This window comes from Harpia harpyja, chromosome W (genome assembly GCF_026419915.1).
Source record: "Harpia harpyja isolate bHarHar1 chromosome W, bHarHar1 primary haplotype, whole genome shotgun sequence".
Lineage (NCBI taxonomy): Eukaryota > Metazoa > Chordata > Aves > Accipitriformes > Accipitridae > Harpia > Harpia harpyja.
Genome location: NC_068968.1, coordinates 35560591 through 35578057, shown reverse-complemented (window position 1 = coordinate 35578057; position 17467 = coordinate 35560591). Strand labels below are relative to the sequence as shown.

At 42.7% G+C, this 17467-nt stretch overlaps 1 protein-coding gene across 3 annotated transcripts in view; it reads right to left on the bottom strand.

Annotated features, from left to right (window-relative positions):
- Positions 1-17467, bottom strand: part of LOC128136234 (probable global transcription activator SNF2L2) — a 249047-nt gene that overhangs the window by 164797 nt on the left and 66783 nt on the right. For all 3 annotated transcript variants that reach the window (XM_052775473.1, XM_052775474.1, XM_052775476.1), the window contains exons 13-19: positions 14442-14572; positions 14181-14241; positions 12745-12845; positions 12258-12405; positions 10198-10361; positions 8481-8547; positions 7924-8034 (exon numbers count right to left, since the gene is read on the bottom strand). In XM_052775473.1, the coding sequence (XP_052631433.1) occupies positions 7924-8034; positions 8481-8547; positions 10198-10361; positions 12258-12405; positions 12745-12845; positions 14181-14241; positions 14442-14572 (783 nt within the window). The remainder of the gene's footprint in view (positions 1-7923; positions 8035-8480; positions 8548-10197; positions 10362-12257; positions 12406-12744; positions 12846-14180; positions 14242-14441; positions 14573-17467) is intronic.

The window sequence follows — 17467 nt, the reverse complement described above, 5'->3', positions numbered from 1 at the left end:
ACAGCTGAATCCCCTCATTTCTTGGGAGGAGTTCAGGAGACTGGCACCATAAGGTCAGAATTTGTCTTACTGGGGAAGAAAAAGAACATGAGAAATCCAAATGAAACTGTCAGAAAGAAGAAACTAGACAGGATGCAAAGGCATTTTCAGACAAAATAACTGCATTCTCTAAAAAATAGTAACCTTGAACTTTGCTTTGATTCAGTTAATCCCTTTCTTCTAACCCCTAAATGAAGCAACATAATTAAAGACATCTCAGTCACTACATCTTCTGAAATAAAAATTTAATGCAGTCAGAGCAGATGCTGAAAGAAAACTGCCATGGTTTTTATTACTTTCTGTGCTAAGACACGGATAGCTAACCTATACCCCATAGGATGAGTTTGATGGGGCACTGCTTGAACCTCAGCACATCAGTGATTCAGGCAATTCTTTACTTCAGTCCTTTCAGACACTTCATGTCAGCTGTTTGGAGGGGGTTTGTTGTTTTTGCTTTTTAAAAAGCAAATACTGCCTCAAAACCTACTCTGCTACACATGTGAACCTTTCAGTGCCTCTTGCTGCTTTATATGCTTGCTGAGGCCCTCAGTGATCAGAAAGAAGTGGGCCAGATAACCAGTAGACAAGCATGCATCACATAACCAAAAATATAACAACCCCCCCCAACAGATGTTGGGCATATATCCAAATCCTAGGCCATGTGACCAGAGGCTTCATGTAAGTCACGTCACATGCCAAGAATAGAATAGAATAGAATAGAATAGTTCCAGTTGCAAGGGACCTACAACAATCATCAACTCCAATTGACTGACCACTTCAGGGCTGATCATGTTAAAGCATGTTATTAAGGGCATTGTCCAAATGCCTCTTAAATGCTGAGACTTGGGCATCAACCACTTCTTTAGGAAGCCTGTTCCAGTGTTTGACCACCCTCTCAGTAGAGAAATGCTTCCTAATGTCCGGTCTGAATCTCCCCTTGCGCAGCTTTGAACCATTCCCACGCATCCAGTCACTGGATACCAGGGAGAAGAGATCAGAACCTCCCTTTCCACTTCCCCTCCTGTCGTGGTTTAACCCCAGCCAGCAACTAAGCACCACGCAGCCACTCACTCACTCCCCCCCCACCCAGTGGGATGGGGGAGAAAATCGGGAAAAGAAGTAAAATTCATGGGTTGAGATAAGAATGGTTTAATAGAACAGAAAAGAAGAAACTAATAATGATAATGATAACACTAATAAAATGACAACAGCAATAATAAAAGGATTGGAATATACAAATGATGCGCAGTGCAATTGCTCACCACCCGCCAACCAATGCCCAGTTAGTCCCCGAGCACCGATTCCCCCAGCCCCCACCCCCCCCCAGTTTATATACTAGATGTGACGTCACGTGGTATGGAATACCCCGTTGGCCACTTTGGGTCAGGTGCCCTGGCTGTGTCCTGTGCCAACTTCTTGTGCCCCTCCAGCTTTCTCGCTGGCTGGGCATGAGAAGCTGAAAAATCCTTGACTTTAGACTAAGCACTACTTAGCAACAACTGAAAACATCAGTGTTATCAACATTCTTCGCATACTGAACTCAAAACATAGCACTGTACCAGCTACTAGGAAGACAATTAACTCTATCCCATCTGAAACCAGGACAGTATCCACCCCTTATTCTATACCATTGACGTCATGCTCAGTTCCCATACCTTCGGTTACATCCTGGTCAATCATCATCACCTTTTCCATCCCTTTAAGACAAACAATAATATATATATGTATATATGTATGCACACACAGAGATATCATTCCTTTAGTTTATGGGTCATGTTCATAAAATGTTCGTTGAGTTCATTTAGTTCCCGACTCTGGGCTCCATCTGTCATACCAGTCTTTCTGGGCAGGAGGGATGGTGCAAAGTCCTCTCAGTCGGCGGAGCAGGATTGGGCTTCAGTGCAGTGTGATGAGCAGGTGACATTGGATGCAGCAGGAGGATGGTGTGCACCGTTGGATTGTTGCATGCTGGAGTCAGTTCTGGTTCCATCACTACTGCGCTTTGCTCAGTTTTATCACAGTTCTTTTCTTGCTTGATCTAAGTGATTCTTACTATAGTACTATGCATATAGCATATAACAGTTATAGTAAGGATAACATACAGTAGCAGGGTTATATAGCAACTAATATACAGTTTAATTCTGGCTATTCTCACCTAAAATCAAATCCCCTTGAGGCACACATTGGACTTCCCCATCTTCTTGCATCACCCACCAATTGCACCCAGGCCCTTGAGCAAAAGTAATCCCACGAATGGGTTTACCTCTGCCTGAGGCAGGAGTAACCCAGACTGTCTTCCCTAACATATTTTTGATGTGCACTACAGGGACTTTATCCTCTTCTACAGTACGTAAAAGTTCTGACTGGGCAGGGCCACCTCGATTGGCAGATCCTCTGGTGTTGACTAACCAGGTGGCTTTTGTTAAATGTGTATCCCAATGTTTGAAGGTTCCACCCCCCATTGCTCTCAATGTAGTCTTTAACAGTCCATTGTATCGTTCAATTTTTCCAGAGGCCGGTGCGTGATAAGGGATGTGATATACCCACTCAATGCCATGCTCTTTGGCCCAGGTGTCTATGAGGTTGTTTCGGAAGTGACTCCCGTTGTCCGACTCGATTCTTTCTGGGGTGCCGTGTCACCATAAAACTTTCTCTTCAAGGCCCAGGATAGTGTTCTGGGCAGTGGCATGGGACAAAGGATATGTTTCCAGCCATCCAGTGGTTGCTTCCACCATTGTAAGCACATGGCACTTGCCTTGGCAAGTTTGTGGGAGTGTGATATAGTCAATCTGCCAGGCCTCCCCCTGTTTATATTTCAGCCATCGCCCTCCATACCACAGGGGTTTTAGCCGCTTGGCTTGCTTAATTGCAGCACGTTTCACATTCACGGATAACCTGTGCAATAGTGTCCATGGTCAAGTCCACCCCTCAATCACGAGCCCATCTATATGTTGCATCTCTTCCCTGATGGCCTGAGGTATCATGGGCCCACTGAGCCATAAATAGCTCACCCTTATGTTGCCAGTCCAGGTCCACCTGAGCCACTTCAATCTTGGCAGCCTGATCCACCTGTTGATTGTTTTGATGTTCTTCAGTGGCCCAACTCTTGGGTACATGAGCACCTACGTGACGTACTTTTACCACTAGCTTCTCTATCCGAACAGCAATATCTTGCCACAGTGCGGCAGCCCAGATGGGTTTACCTCTGCGCTGCCAGTTGCTCTGCTTCCATTGCTGTAGCCACCCCCACAGGGCATTTGCCACCATCCATGAGTCAGTATAGAGATAGAGCACTGGCCACTTCTCTCTTTCAGCAATGTCTAACGCTAGCTAGATGGCTTTCACTTCTGCAAATTGACTCGATTCACCTTCTCCTTCAGCAGTTTCTGCAACTTGTCGTGTAGGACTCCATACAGCAGCCTTCCACCTCTGATGCTTTCCCACAATGCGACAGGACCCATCAGTGAACAGGGCATATTGCCTCTCATTTTCTGGCAGTTTATTATACAGCAGGGCCTCTTCAGCCCGTGTCACCTCCTCCTCTGGCGACATTCCAAAATCTTTGCCTTCTGGCCAGTCCATAATCACTTCCACAATTCCTGGGCGACTGGGGTTTCCTAAGCGAGCCCGTTGTGTGATCAGTGCAATCCACTTACTCCACGTGGCATCAGTTGCATGATGTGTAGAGGAGACCCTCCCTTTGAACATCCAGCCCAGCACTGGCAGTCGGGGTGCTAAGAGGAGCTGTGTTTCAGTACCAACCACATCTGAGGCAGCTTGAACTCCTTCATATGCTGCCAATATCTCTTTTTCAGTTGGAGTATAGCGAGCCTCGGAACCTCTGTATCCCCGACTCCAAAACCCCAGGGGTCGGCCTCGGGTCTCCCCAGGTGCTTTCTGCCAGAGGCTCCAGATAGGGCCATTCTCCCCAGCTGCAGTATAGAGCACATTTTTAACATCTTGTCCTGCCCGGACTGGCCCAAGAGCTACTGCATGAACAATCTCCCGCTTAATTTGTTCAAAGGCTTTTTGTTGCTCAGGGCCCCATTTAAAATCGTTCTTCTTCTGGGTAACTTGGTAGAGAGGACTTACAATTTGACTGTAATTTGGAATATGCATTCTCCAAAAGCCCACAACACCTAAGAAAGCCTGTGTTTCCTTTTTATTAGTCGGTGGGGACATAGCTGCTATTTTGTTGATCACATCCATAGGGATCTGACGACGCCCGTCTTGCCATTTTACTCTTAAGAACTGGATCTCCTGTGCAGGTCCCTTGACCTTACTTTCTTTTATGGCAAAACCAGCCTGCAAAAGGATTTGGATTATTTTCTTCCCTTTCTCAAAGACTTCTTCTGCCGTGTTGTCCCATACAATGATGTCATCAATGTATTGCAGGTGTTCCGGAGCTTCACCTTTTTCCAGTGCAGCCTGGATTAGTCCATGGCAAATGACGGGGCTGTGTTTCCACCCCTGGGGCAGTCGATTCCAGGTGTACTGGACGCCCCTCCAAGTGAAAGCAAACTGTGGCCTGCACTCCGCTGCCAAAGGAATGGAGAAAAATGCATTAGCAGTGTCAATTGTGGCATACCACTTAGCTGCATTTGATTCCAGTTCGTATTGAAGCTCTAACATATCTGGCACAGCAGCACTCAGTGGTGGCGTGACTTCATTCAGCCCACGATAATCTACTGTTAGTCTCTATTCCCCATTAGATTTCCGCACGGGCCATATGGGACTATTAAAGGGTGAGTGAGTTTTGCTGATCACTCCTTGGCTCTCCAATTGGCAAATCAGCTTATGGATGGGGATCAGGGAGTCTCGGTTGGTGCGATATTGCCGCCGGTGCACCGTCGTGGTAGCAATTGGCACCTGTTGTTCTTCAACCTTCAGCAACCCCACAACCGAAGGGTCTTGAGAGAGAGACCCAGCAGGATAGACAGCTGTTCAATCTCCTCCGTCTCCAATGCAGCTATACCAAAGGCCCAACGATAACCCTTTTGGGTCCTTGAAATACCCCCTCCTGAGATAATCTATACCAAGGATGCACGGGGCCTCTGGGCCAGTCACAATGGGGTGTTTATCCCACTCATTCCCAGTTAGACTCATTTCAGCTTCCAATACGGTTAGCTCTTGGGATCCCCCTGTCACACCAGAGATACAGATGGGTTCTGCCCCTTTATAACTTGATGGCATTAGGGTGCATTGTGCACCAGTGTCTACTAGAGCCTTCTATTCCTGTGGGTCTGATGTGCCAGGCCATCGAATCCACACCATCAAGTAGACTCGGTTGTCCCTTTCCTCCACCTGGCTGGAGGCAGGGCCCCTCTAATCATGGTTAGAATACCTGTTACTCACTTTTCGCACACGTGAATCAGAAGTCCCTTCAAGAGGATCAGAAATGAGATCAGCCCTTCTACTCCATCTGGGGGACTGCTCACGGGAAACTGGAGCAGCAGCTTTCCAAGAAGAATCCTCTTTTCTGGTTGCTTTTTCTCGCAACTCCCGTACCCGTGCATCTAGGATTGAGGTAGATTCTCCATCCCACTTCCTCATGTCCTCTCCATGGTCATGCAGGTAAAACCACAGGTTAGCCCGTTGTGTGTACTTTCTATCTCCTCTCTCTTGGGCAGAGGAATGCTTACTCCCAATAGCTGCGATGCGGGCCTGTACAGGTGGGGAGGAGGACATATCCACTTTGAATTGCTGGAACTCTCGGGACAATTCCTCTACAGCCGAGACACAGGCCCGTAGGGAGGAAGAGAGACTTCCTTCGTATTGCCGGAGTTGGACAGCCAGTTCATCCAGCATTTGTCCATAGCCTTCTTTCCAGGACATTACTGCCAATGAGTTGGCATAGGTTGGTGGTGCACTTCGTAGAAACTTCCGCCACATGGGTTGTGTGCATTGGACTTCATCTGGATCTGTGGGTGACTGCGCATTTTTCTGGATCATTATAAATCACCTCCAGCATGGCTAATTCCCTCAGGTACTGGATACCTCTCTCCATGGTGGTCCACTTGCCTTGGTGACATGTAACTTCATCCTTGAAGGGGTATCTTTCCTTTACACCTAACAGAAGTCGCCTCCAGAGGCTGAGGACTTGTGTTTTTCTCCCAATCGCCTTGTCGATGCCCCCTTCCCTAGACAGAGATCCCAACTGCTTGGCTTCCTTACCCTCTAATTCCACACTAGTAGCCCCATTATCCCAGCATCGGAGCAGCCAGGTAACAATGTGCTCACCTGGGTGGCGGCTAAAATCTTTTCGCATGTCACGCAACTCACTCAGGGATAGAGATCGGGTAATTATTTCAGGTTCTGCCTCTTCCTCCTGTTCTCACGATGACCCTGGTTTATCTTCATCTCTCACTAAGCGAACTGATTTCTTTGTGTGTTTCTTTTTCTGTACAGGGGCAACTGATTCTGGCACAGGTTGGTTCTCTGGTTTAGCTGCAGTACCTGTCGCCGGGGTTGGGGTAGCCACGCTGCCTGTTGCCGGGGTAGGGGTAGCCACGGTGCCTGTTGCCCTGTTTTCCATCTTTTTCCCCTTTTCCCCCTGAGGGTGCTGCCTAATATCAAGCAGCATTTGGTAGATACTGGCCAGGGCCCAGCACAGTGCGGTAAGTTGTGTGTCTCTGGAATAGCCACAGCATTTTCCTTTCAAATATTCTACCACTTCATGAGGGTTCTGTAGTTGTTCGGGAGTGAACTTCCAAGCCACTGGAGGTGAGAAGTTCTCTAGATACCTGCCCATATCCTCCCACATGCCATGCCACCCATGAATATCCAGCTTTGGGGCAGATCTCTGGGTGGTACTCTTAAAGAGCCTTTTTGTAGCCCTAAACAAGACCTGAAACATATTCAGGAGGCATAGCACTAACAGCACACTGGCTTGCGCATCCCAAGGATATTCAAAATTCTCAAAAGCTGTTGTAATTAGTCAGAAGGAGAGAAGGGAGGCGAACGGACGGGGGGAAGTATCCCCCCCTGACTTCCCCATAGATTGGGTGTAATTACCAATAAAATCCGATAGAAGGCGCCCGAAGTATGGAAATGATATCACTACCTCATACAGATACCAGCTTAACCTCATGACCAGTGATGTAATCATTTCACAAGTCGACATTGCCCAGTACAGCAAAATGATAATCCCAATCACTCTCCCAGAGGTGAGAAACGTAACTACAGGCAATACATAGAGCACATAAGAACTTACAAAACGCCACCATGTAAACAAATGAATCAACATTGTGACTAACATCTATTTATCTAATATAAGAAATGCGTATGACAAATTTGTTTCAACACGCTCTGGCCAGATCTGTCGTTATCTCAACCCTTCAGGCCCCACGTTGGGCGCCAAAAAGGACTGTTGTGGTTTCAGCCCAGCCGGTAACAAAGGACCACGCAGCCGCTCGCTCACTCCTCCCGCCCCCCTCCGGTGGGATAGGGAGGAGACGGAGGAGAGAAAAGGAAAAAAAAAAAAACACAAAAACACAGAACCTCGAGGGTTGAGATAAGGGCAGTTTACTGGGACAACACAAAAAAAAAACAAACCCAAAGAAGTTACAACAACAACAACGGTACTAATGAAAGAATATACAAAAAGAGTGATGCACAGTGCAACTGCTCACCACCCGGAACCCGACACTCCGCCACCGAAAATCGAGAGCCCTCCCCCTGGCCCGCTCCCCATTTATATACTGAGCATGATGTCACATGGTATGGAATAGCTCCTTGGCTAGTTCAGGTCGGCTGCCCCGGCTATGCCCCCCCACCTCCCAGGTTCCTGTAAAAATTAACTCTATCCCAGCTGAACCCAGGACAGCACCAAATAAGATGATGTCTTTAAGGGTTAGCTGTTAAGAGATGATAGACATTCCTTACCTTAGCAAGAATATGTTTGTCTTTTATTATGTACTCGTAAGTAGTTAAAAGAACATTAAATTTTCCACTTCGAAGCTGAGGAACGAGTGAGCGACGCATGGCAGGTGTCCCCTAGAAGAGAGACAAAGGATGAAGAAAACAGATATACCTATATTTCTATGCAGCACAGTCATGAATTAGCAGAGAAAGAGCCAATATATGACCTTGTAATCCTGCAGAATCATACCAAATATATTGATATAGTCCATACTCCTTCAAGAGTGGTTTCCCTAACCAGCTGCTGGACTGTAAAGCTCTGTTTATATGGGAATGGAAGCATGCAGCTGGCAGTTTAGTCTCCTTACTAATTGCTTGACTTTATAGGAACTGAAGTAGCGAAACAACAAAATATTCAGCTGTATACAAAATGTGCAGTATTTATCATTTGTATTGCTCTCAGCAAATCCTTGCATTTTGCTAACTGAAAGCAATTACAGTTAATTACAGTAATCTTGGGATTATTAACTCTCATGTTTTATTCTTTCAGCTTTATGTTCATATAAAAAAATAAATCAAACCTTGTAAGATATTTTCACCACAGAAGGAGCCCATTTGTCAAATTCGTATGTCCAGTTGGATAAAGTTCTAAATACAAGATTAATAGGTAAAAATAATATATTTCATTATTTGTTAAAAAAAAAAGTTAAACTTCATAATTATGCCATCTGTTTCCCACTGAATGCTGGATTCTCAACATACTTCTTACACCCCCTATAATAAACAGTATATTTAAAAAGAAGCACATAATATATTGTATCAGGATATATGTATCTTTATTTGAGAGGGGAGGAAATAGAAATAAAGTGGGGAAAATGTCTCTTCCCCTTATATTCGGGGTCCCTTTCAGACCAATTCAGCAAAGTATTTGAAGTATACCTTTGCATTTTGGCACATATTAAGGAGAAGATATACCTACACAGAAAGACTTATGTGTCATTGTAAGCTGATCGCTTCTCATAAATTGAGCCTGCAACTTTTCTGATATAGCTATATGAAGTCTACAGTAAAATACACCTGTATTCAACTGTAATGATATACTATTGCCACTAGGCAGATTTGGTTTTGCACTGTGTGGTTTCAGCTTTATAATCACAATAAATAGTCTTTTAAATGGGTAAAAGTGTGTTTGCCAGTATGATATGGGAACAGAAGATAACCTTTTGTTTGTGAAGTCATTGGACATGCCAAGGCAGCACCAACCTGGTCTAATGTGCATCTTATGGGGGGAGAAGAGTGTCCTGGTTTCAGCTGGGATAGAGTTAATTGTCTTCCTAGTAGCTGGTATAGTGCTATGTTTTGAGTTCAGTATGAGAAGAATGTTGATAACACTGATGTTTTCAGTTGTTGCTCAGTAGTGTTTAGTCTAAAGTCAAGGATTTTTCAGCTTCTCATGCCCAGCCAGCAAGAAAGCTGGAGGGGCACAAGAAGTTGGCACAGGACACAGCCAGGGCAGCTGACCCAAAGTGGCCAACAGGGTATTCCATACCATGTGATGTCCCATCTAGTATAGGAACTGGGAAGTGGGGGCGGGGAATCGCCGCTAGAGGGACTAGCTGGGTGTCGATCGGCGGGTGGTGAGCAATTGCACTGCGCATCATTTGTACATTCCAATCCTTTCATTATTGCTGTTGTCATTTTATTAGTGTTATCATTATCATTATTAGTTTCTTCTGTTCTATTAAACCGTTCTTATCTCAACCCACGAGTTTTACTTCTTTTCCCGATTTTCTCCCCCATCCCACTGGGTGGGGGGGGAGTGAGTGAGTGGCTGCGTGGTGCTTAGTTGCTGGCTGGGGTTAAACCACGACAAAGAGAAGGAAGAAAGAGTTTTAAAATAACTAGTGACTCAAGTTTCAGCTTCTCTCTTCTAGAAACTTTAAAAGGTTCCTAGAATGGGGAAAACTACAGGCATGTAATATAAAAAAAAAAAAAAAGTATCATTCCTCTCTCGTGGCTAATGTGATGAGTAACTAACAGTGAAGTAGGACATACTATATAGCATGCCAGCAGAGTGAACAGCAAAATTAATGAAACAAAGTGCTTTTATCAGCCATCTGGTCACCTTTCCAATGCTAGACAATCAGTTAGGAAGAAATAATCACAGACTAAATTCAGAGTACACACTCAGTGCAATTCCAAGATGTGCCTCATCTTGTCATTCTGTGAAAAAAAAGTACATGTTGCTAAGAAATCAAACTACAATACAGAGAATAATAGCAGAATGAGTTTACTTACGAAAGGGGAACAATGATGAGATAGGGGCCATTGAGTCTTTTGTGTTCCATCAGATAAGTGATGAGCGCAATAGTCTGTATGGTTTTTCCTAGTCCCATTTCATCAGCTAAAATTCCATTCAAATTGTTATTATAGAGTGAAACCATCCATTCCAGGCCCTGGAGCTGAAATGAATAATCATTTCAATTATTTGAAATCCACAGAGGTAGGTAGTACTAATATTACAGAAGCAAGGTTCTTTCTTAGATGCTGTTTTTCCTTCCACGGTACTATGTGCATGCAATTCCCAATATGTCTTGGAAAAGGTGATATGATTTACATCTATATTAAAGTCATCACCGCTATTTAGGGCTAGTGTGGCCCATGCTACAAAGTCATATTTTATACATACTGAAGTTTTTTTGTACTGTAGGCAGACTAACACTGCCGCCCATGCTTCAGGTTTCTTAACACTTACCACTAAAAGATTCTATTTGTTAATTTAGACACTGTCAAATTTAAAACCTTCGGAGTAAAATTTCATGTCAGATCTCTGCCTCAACTAAAACTTTCTCAAAACCAAACCTATCAAGTCTCATGCACTAACCATAGGACTCACATTTGGTTCCACTTCACACCCCCTGACTGTATCACTAGCATCTTGAAACTCTTGTAGTACACACCCATTTAGTGTTTGCTGTCCACAATTCCATGTGTCAGAAGAGGTCCACTGGCCAACTATGCCTGACATGTAGAATCCCAGAGCTTGGAAGAAGCCACAACAGTGTAGTAAGCAGTATCTACCTAGCTGGGCTAGCTAGAAGGCACACTCACTCTATCACATCCTAGCACGGTGACTACTTCCTTGTCACACAGTCTTCTATGCATGTACATATCACATTATCCCATACAAGTGTAATCTAGACACATTCCCACTTCCATGATCCAGATGTTTGATGAGTCTCATGCATGGGGAGAGAAGTAAATTAACAGGTCTGAGAAAGTTCAGCTTAGAAGTATGGGGAAAACATTGTACGTCAAAAGTAATCCATTGTATCCATTAAAATTTATACAAAATAATACAGCCAATCTATCAGCTTCACACATATGCTGATTGATTTATATTTAGGTACTAAATTCTCTGAAGACTGTCTTTACTGAACTCAGGGCAACAACAGTCAAGCAGAACTTTTTCTGCAATTGTCTCCCACTTACAAGTGGCTGCAGAACTGATAATAGAGAAACTCTTTCCTGTGTCATTAATCACCCCTTCACTGACATGTACTGATGTGCAGAAGGAAGAGGCAGCCTAACTAAAGTCAAGAATGAAGAACACGTGAAAAAGGAAAAAAAAAGAGAAGGAAAATGGGGCAGGAAAAAATGGATAAGATCTAGCGGATATTGAAGGGCATAAGAGTCAAAGGGAGAGTGATAGGACAAGAACCAAAACCAGGCCTCAACATGCCTGCTGTAAAGCTCTCTGGAAAAGTGTGCATCTTATCTGTAACACTAACAATCTGTATATAAAACAAATATTGTATAGAACAATTTTATCAATTCAGTCACTAGAGATCCACGCTGAGGTGCTAAAAGCTCAAATTGTTAAATTTTTAAATTTTAAAAGAAGAAAAAGATTATTTAAAAAATAATAAATTAAAATAATGTGCAAAAATCCAAATACTGGGTTGATAGGAAGGAGAGCAAAACCAAAATACTACTGGTCTGCAATGAAAAGAGATGTTTACAGGTATATATAGAAAGCTGGTATTATTCAAGCAGTATGTATGAAATTTGATCCGGGATAGAAGACTACATTCCCTTTCTCCATATGATCATCAATTTCTAACCTAATAGATATCTTGTGTTTCTGAACGCATTTTCAAACAGTTTGTCATTTTAAGTACTGTAATGAAATATCTAGGATAAGGCAAGTCTTAAACATTTTAACATACTTTACTCAACGAAAAGTATATTATATAGAGGCCTGGCCATTATTATGTAACTGTCAGCTGTAGAGCAGGGTATTATTTTGAATAAAAGGGTTTGGAACTACTTAAGCTAACTCCAACTATATTTCTTACCTGATAATGTTTTAGTGTACCATTAATAAGAAGAGAAGACTGCTTCTCCACCCTCTCTATGATTGCATGAGCAACGGTGTAGTAGGACTGAGACCCTCTAGCACTATATTGCATACTGTATTCATCATCCACATCTTGTTTGGCTGTTCTGGAAAGCAAAGAATAAATGTAAATTCCCACAAATACATATATTTTTCAATATAGTTCACTTATTTATACAAGTGGTAAAGAGGCAGTAGAAATCCTCAACTGTGGGAAATTCACCCTTAGAAGAATGCACGTTACTTTTTAAGTAGTACACAAGTACTACCGAGTGCTCATATCCCTTCTCCTGCAGATGCATGTCACAGGCGTTACAACAACCAGCTACTCATGGTAATCTACAGCAAGCTAATTTTGATAGCCCTGATAAGAAATCACCATTCAGGGGCAGGGGGAGGAGAGAAAAAACAAAAAAAAGAAAAAAAAGGCAGAATCCAAAGCTCACTCAATGATTTGTTTAGCATCTTTCTCAGAAACTTCCTCGCTGTTAGGATCCAGAAGTATCTTCTCATCTGCTTCTAACCTACTTGATTCTTCTTCATCATCCTAGAGAAGATGGAAAAAGAACAGGAAAATGTTGTACTCTCCAATGCTACTCTGTTGTAACTTTGGCTAACACTCACACATTTATTAACAGTTTTCATTGAACAATGCTTTATACTGACAGGAACCTAAACTAAAAAGTTCAACTGACAGCTATCTTGATACACTGCAACAAAACACAAAAAAAGATTTACATAGATTAACTAATAGAAAGTCACAATACTTTAAGAAAAAATATTTTCCTCTTCAATGTTCTCATTTATAAAAATCTTACTCTACCTGTCCTGCTCATAGAGCAGACTGATATTATGCATATGTTTGTATCATATTCAAGATGCACGATACTGTAAGACAGCTTAAAAAACTGGCACGAGCTCCTGCATTCATGCTGTTTTAAGCTTTTGGTTTATTATTTTTTTAAAACAGATTATATTTTTTATCTTTATTTATAGTTTCCCTTTTAGCTACAGCTTAAATGGATGACAAATGGGTAATTTTTCTGATTTTACTGGGGGCTCTCTAAAAATGCTTGAACCATTTGAAGAAAAGGGTGTTGTGGAATAGTTTAAATTCTTAACAATTAAACAGAGCAAAATATTGCTCTATAATATTGCATCTATCAAAGATGATATAAGCAGACAAATGAATGTACCTAACTATGTCTTATTACATTGGCCCTATTTCATCCCTACTGAAGAATTACCAAGGAAAAAAAACCACAAAATTACCCTGAAAGCTTCCAAATGCTGATGCGCAACTGTAAAAATGAAGGTGTATTCTAGTAAATGATCCTAATAAACCTTTGCCATTTACTGACTCAAAACACCTGAGTCAGAATCACACCACAGTCAAAATTTGTCTTTTCTCATCCTCTCAATAGGCAATACTTCAATGTTAAGACTAGGAAAGCATTGCTTTGTAGAAAAGTATTACATAATGGATACAAGATGCATCTAGAATATAAAAGATGTTAACTTCATTCAGCACAAAGCCACCATATGTCCTTTACAGAGGTGTATTTTAAAATAGGAACCTGCTTGCCTGTTCTGACATGATTATTTCATTATTTTTACTCTGATGATATGAGAGTAAAACAAGTTCTCTTTTCCCCTCATTCAGATTATCCGGTAGGCATTTACAGCACATATAAAAGACATGCTATGCAATGAGCATCACTGCAAAAAGGATGTATTTTGCTGTTTGTATTATGTTTAAAACAATTAGACACTTGCTACTGCTTTTCTTCAAGCCTATGAAAAAAAGGAACATACAGGAAAATAATGTGGGTTTTGCTCTACTGCACTACTAAAAATGAAATTTGAAGAAAAGCATACCTACCTCCTCCTCATATTCAGAACCACTTTCATCTTCACTGTCTGACCTGGGAGCAACTTCATATCTGTACAGAGAAGACAAAAGAATACGAATTAGAAATACAAAGGGAGGAATGGAATAGATTCAATACATTTCCTACTCGACTTACAAGTAATAAATTAAAAGGCAAATGTAATAGATAAAAAAGACAGTTTAATAAAAAATAACAATACAGTTGACACCCCCCAATAATAAAAATACCCCATTGGTTTGCTAGCTACTTACCCAGGGTTCATTTCCAACCAAGCATCTAGCTGACTTGCTTTTGGTGCTTCTGGTCCAAGAAGAACTTTGCCTGTTTCAGTGTGAGTCACTTTGACTGGAAGGTCACTCATCTGACTGCTCTCATCTATGGGCTAAAAATTCAGATGAAATTTTATAAGATAACTGGTCTTCCTGTGTTTGCCACAGTTAATGAAGAGAGCTAACAGCAACTGCAAAGTTATGACTCTGAATAAGTTAACGTGTTACTGAAGCCTCGGCTTCCCATACTGCTACCAAGTTAACACTAAGTCACAGTATTTCTGTGTGTAACATCTCTCTATTTAATATCCACACATGCATCACAGTATTCCAAGTAAATGAATGGGAGCAGTGTGGAACAGAAGTAACTTGACCTCTCTGAAAGAAGAGAGAAAGTATATTATGCTTACAGTCCTTTCACTCTTGCTGCTTATACTGATGGAGATCTGTAAGGAGAAAAAACATTGAGCTTTCAGCTTTTTTCTTTCTTTATGGATGAAGAAATGGAGTTATAAGTTTTTAATTAACTTTTAAAGTAAAGAAGGCCTAGTTAAAGATTCACTGTCCTGACTCCCTTTCACTTACTCTGGTGCTCTAACAAAAGAAAAACAGAACAAAATTACATCTCTGATACTTCTTTGGTCTGCTCAAACCACAGATTTTCTACTTTACAAACTATTTTGGCTAAATATCTTCTTTTTAATAATAATTAGCACAATAAAGAACCCTTTCCCAAAATATATAAACACAAAACTGGAAAAAAAATTTGAACAGATATAAAGATGACTTACAGTGAGTATAAAACTTATTCCCCCTTCTATAAATGATTATGTTACAGCAGTATATGTACATTTTCCTGGTGCAACTGTATATACATTAAAGGATGTGACTGTACTTTTTTAACTACACCAGCAAAGATATTACTTTCATGTGTAGATAAGACTAAGTAAAGTAATAAGCAGAATTTTCAAGTTGTATTTACACATAAATGAGTAAAAAAGGACATAACAGTATAGCTCTTAATGAGGCAGCATATGTCCTCCAATTCTACTAAAAAAAAGAAAAAAAAAGAAAAAGAGAGATAACTGTTCAAAGAACAATATGGGAAAACCTTTCATTTTCAATTGCTTCTGAGGGACAAAGTACCTTCAGGTATCTTGAGAAGCCTTTGTGACAGTATATTTTACCCTATGCCAGAAAGGGAATTGATGTGCAATGTCAATAGTGTATTTTCTAGTAATGAGATGATATAATCTGTTGTGCTTATAAGTGCATTTTGAAAAATAAATAATTTACTATACACAGATTTTTATCTCAAGAAAAACATTTGGTTTTAAGTGTCTGCAAAGCTCAAAAGGATTTTTCAGCATACTCAGTGATAGATTCAATGTACCTTTGTTGTAGACTTCCAATTCTTTGAAGAGAAACAAGTTAGCACCAATGTTAATCCAGACTGGATAAAATCCTGGTTATAAAAAAAGCTATGGCAATGTGTGATGGGTTAACCCTGGCTGGATGCCAGGTGCCCACCAAAGCCATTCTATCACTCCCCCTCCTCCTCAGCTGGACAGGGGAGAGAAAATATAACAAAGAGCTTGTGGGTCGAGATAAGGACAGGAGAGATCACTCACCAATTACCATCACGGGCAAAACAGACTCAGTTTGGGGAAAATTAACTCAATTTATTACAAATCAACCAGAGTAGGGTAATGAGAAATAAAACCAAATCTCAGAACACCTTCCCTCCACCCCTCCCTTCTTCCCGGGCACAACTTCACTCCCGGATTCTCTACCAACCCCCCAGCGGCACAGGGGGACAGGGATGGGGTTTACGGTCAGTTCATCACACGTTATTTTCTGCCGCTTCATCCTCCTCAGGGGGAGGACTCATCACACTCTTCCCCTGCTCCAGCGTGGGGTCCCACCCACGGGAGACAGTCCTCCACGAACTTCTCCAACGTGGGTCCTTCCCACGGGCTGCAGTTCTTCACGAACTGCTACAGCATGGGTCCTTTCCACGGTGTGCAGTCCTTCATGCACAGACTGCTCCAGCGTGGGTCCCCCGCGGGGTCACAAGTCCTGCCAGAAAACCTGCTCCGTGGGCTCCTCTCTCCACAGATCCGCAGGTCCTGCCAGGAGCCTGCTCCAGCGCGGGCTTCCCACGGGGTCACAGCCTCCTTCGGGAACCCACCTGCTCTGGCGTGGGGTCCTCCACGGGCTGCAGGTGGATATCTGCTCCACCGTGGACCTCCATGGGCTGCAGGGGGACAGCCTGTCTCACCATGGTCTTCACCATGGGCTGCAGGGGAATCTCTGCTCCGGTGCCTGGAGCATCTCCTCCCCCTCCTTCTTCACTGACCTTGGTGTCCGCAGGGTTGTTTCTCTTACATGTTCTCACTCCTCTCTCCGGCTGCCGTTTTTCGTCTGTCCCAACTTTTTCCTTCTTAAAAATGTTATCACAGAGGCATTACCACTATCGCTGATTGGCTCGGCCTTGGCCGGCGGCAGGTCCATCTTAGAGCCGGCTGGTATGGGCTCTCTCGAACACAGGGGAAGCTTCCAGCAGCTTCTTACAGAAGCCACCCCTGTAACCCCCCCCGCTACCAAAACCTTGCCACACAAAGCCAATACACAATGGTATATGACTTCTCCAAATTCCTTCGCTCCTATGTACTGTAACACAGAGCTCCCAGCTTGTGCCCAGGCAATCCACTGACCCACAGTCATGTTGGCTGAAGCAGAAGGTCAGATCTGAAGCTGCAAGGATTAAACAGTAAGGTTTGCCCAGCCATGCCTAAGGGCGAGTCAGGCAGGAGCTGTGAGCAATGAAGAGGAGTAAATGAGCTTGATTAGCAGTCAATATCAACGGCTTCTGAATCAATTGAACCCTTTCCTGAGCCAGCTCAGGGATAGCAATACCTATGATGGGCATGGGATGAGAATGCATGATCATGCAATTCTCCTTCCACACATGACAGTACAGTCTCCTTCTTTGGACAGCTCCCAGT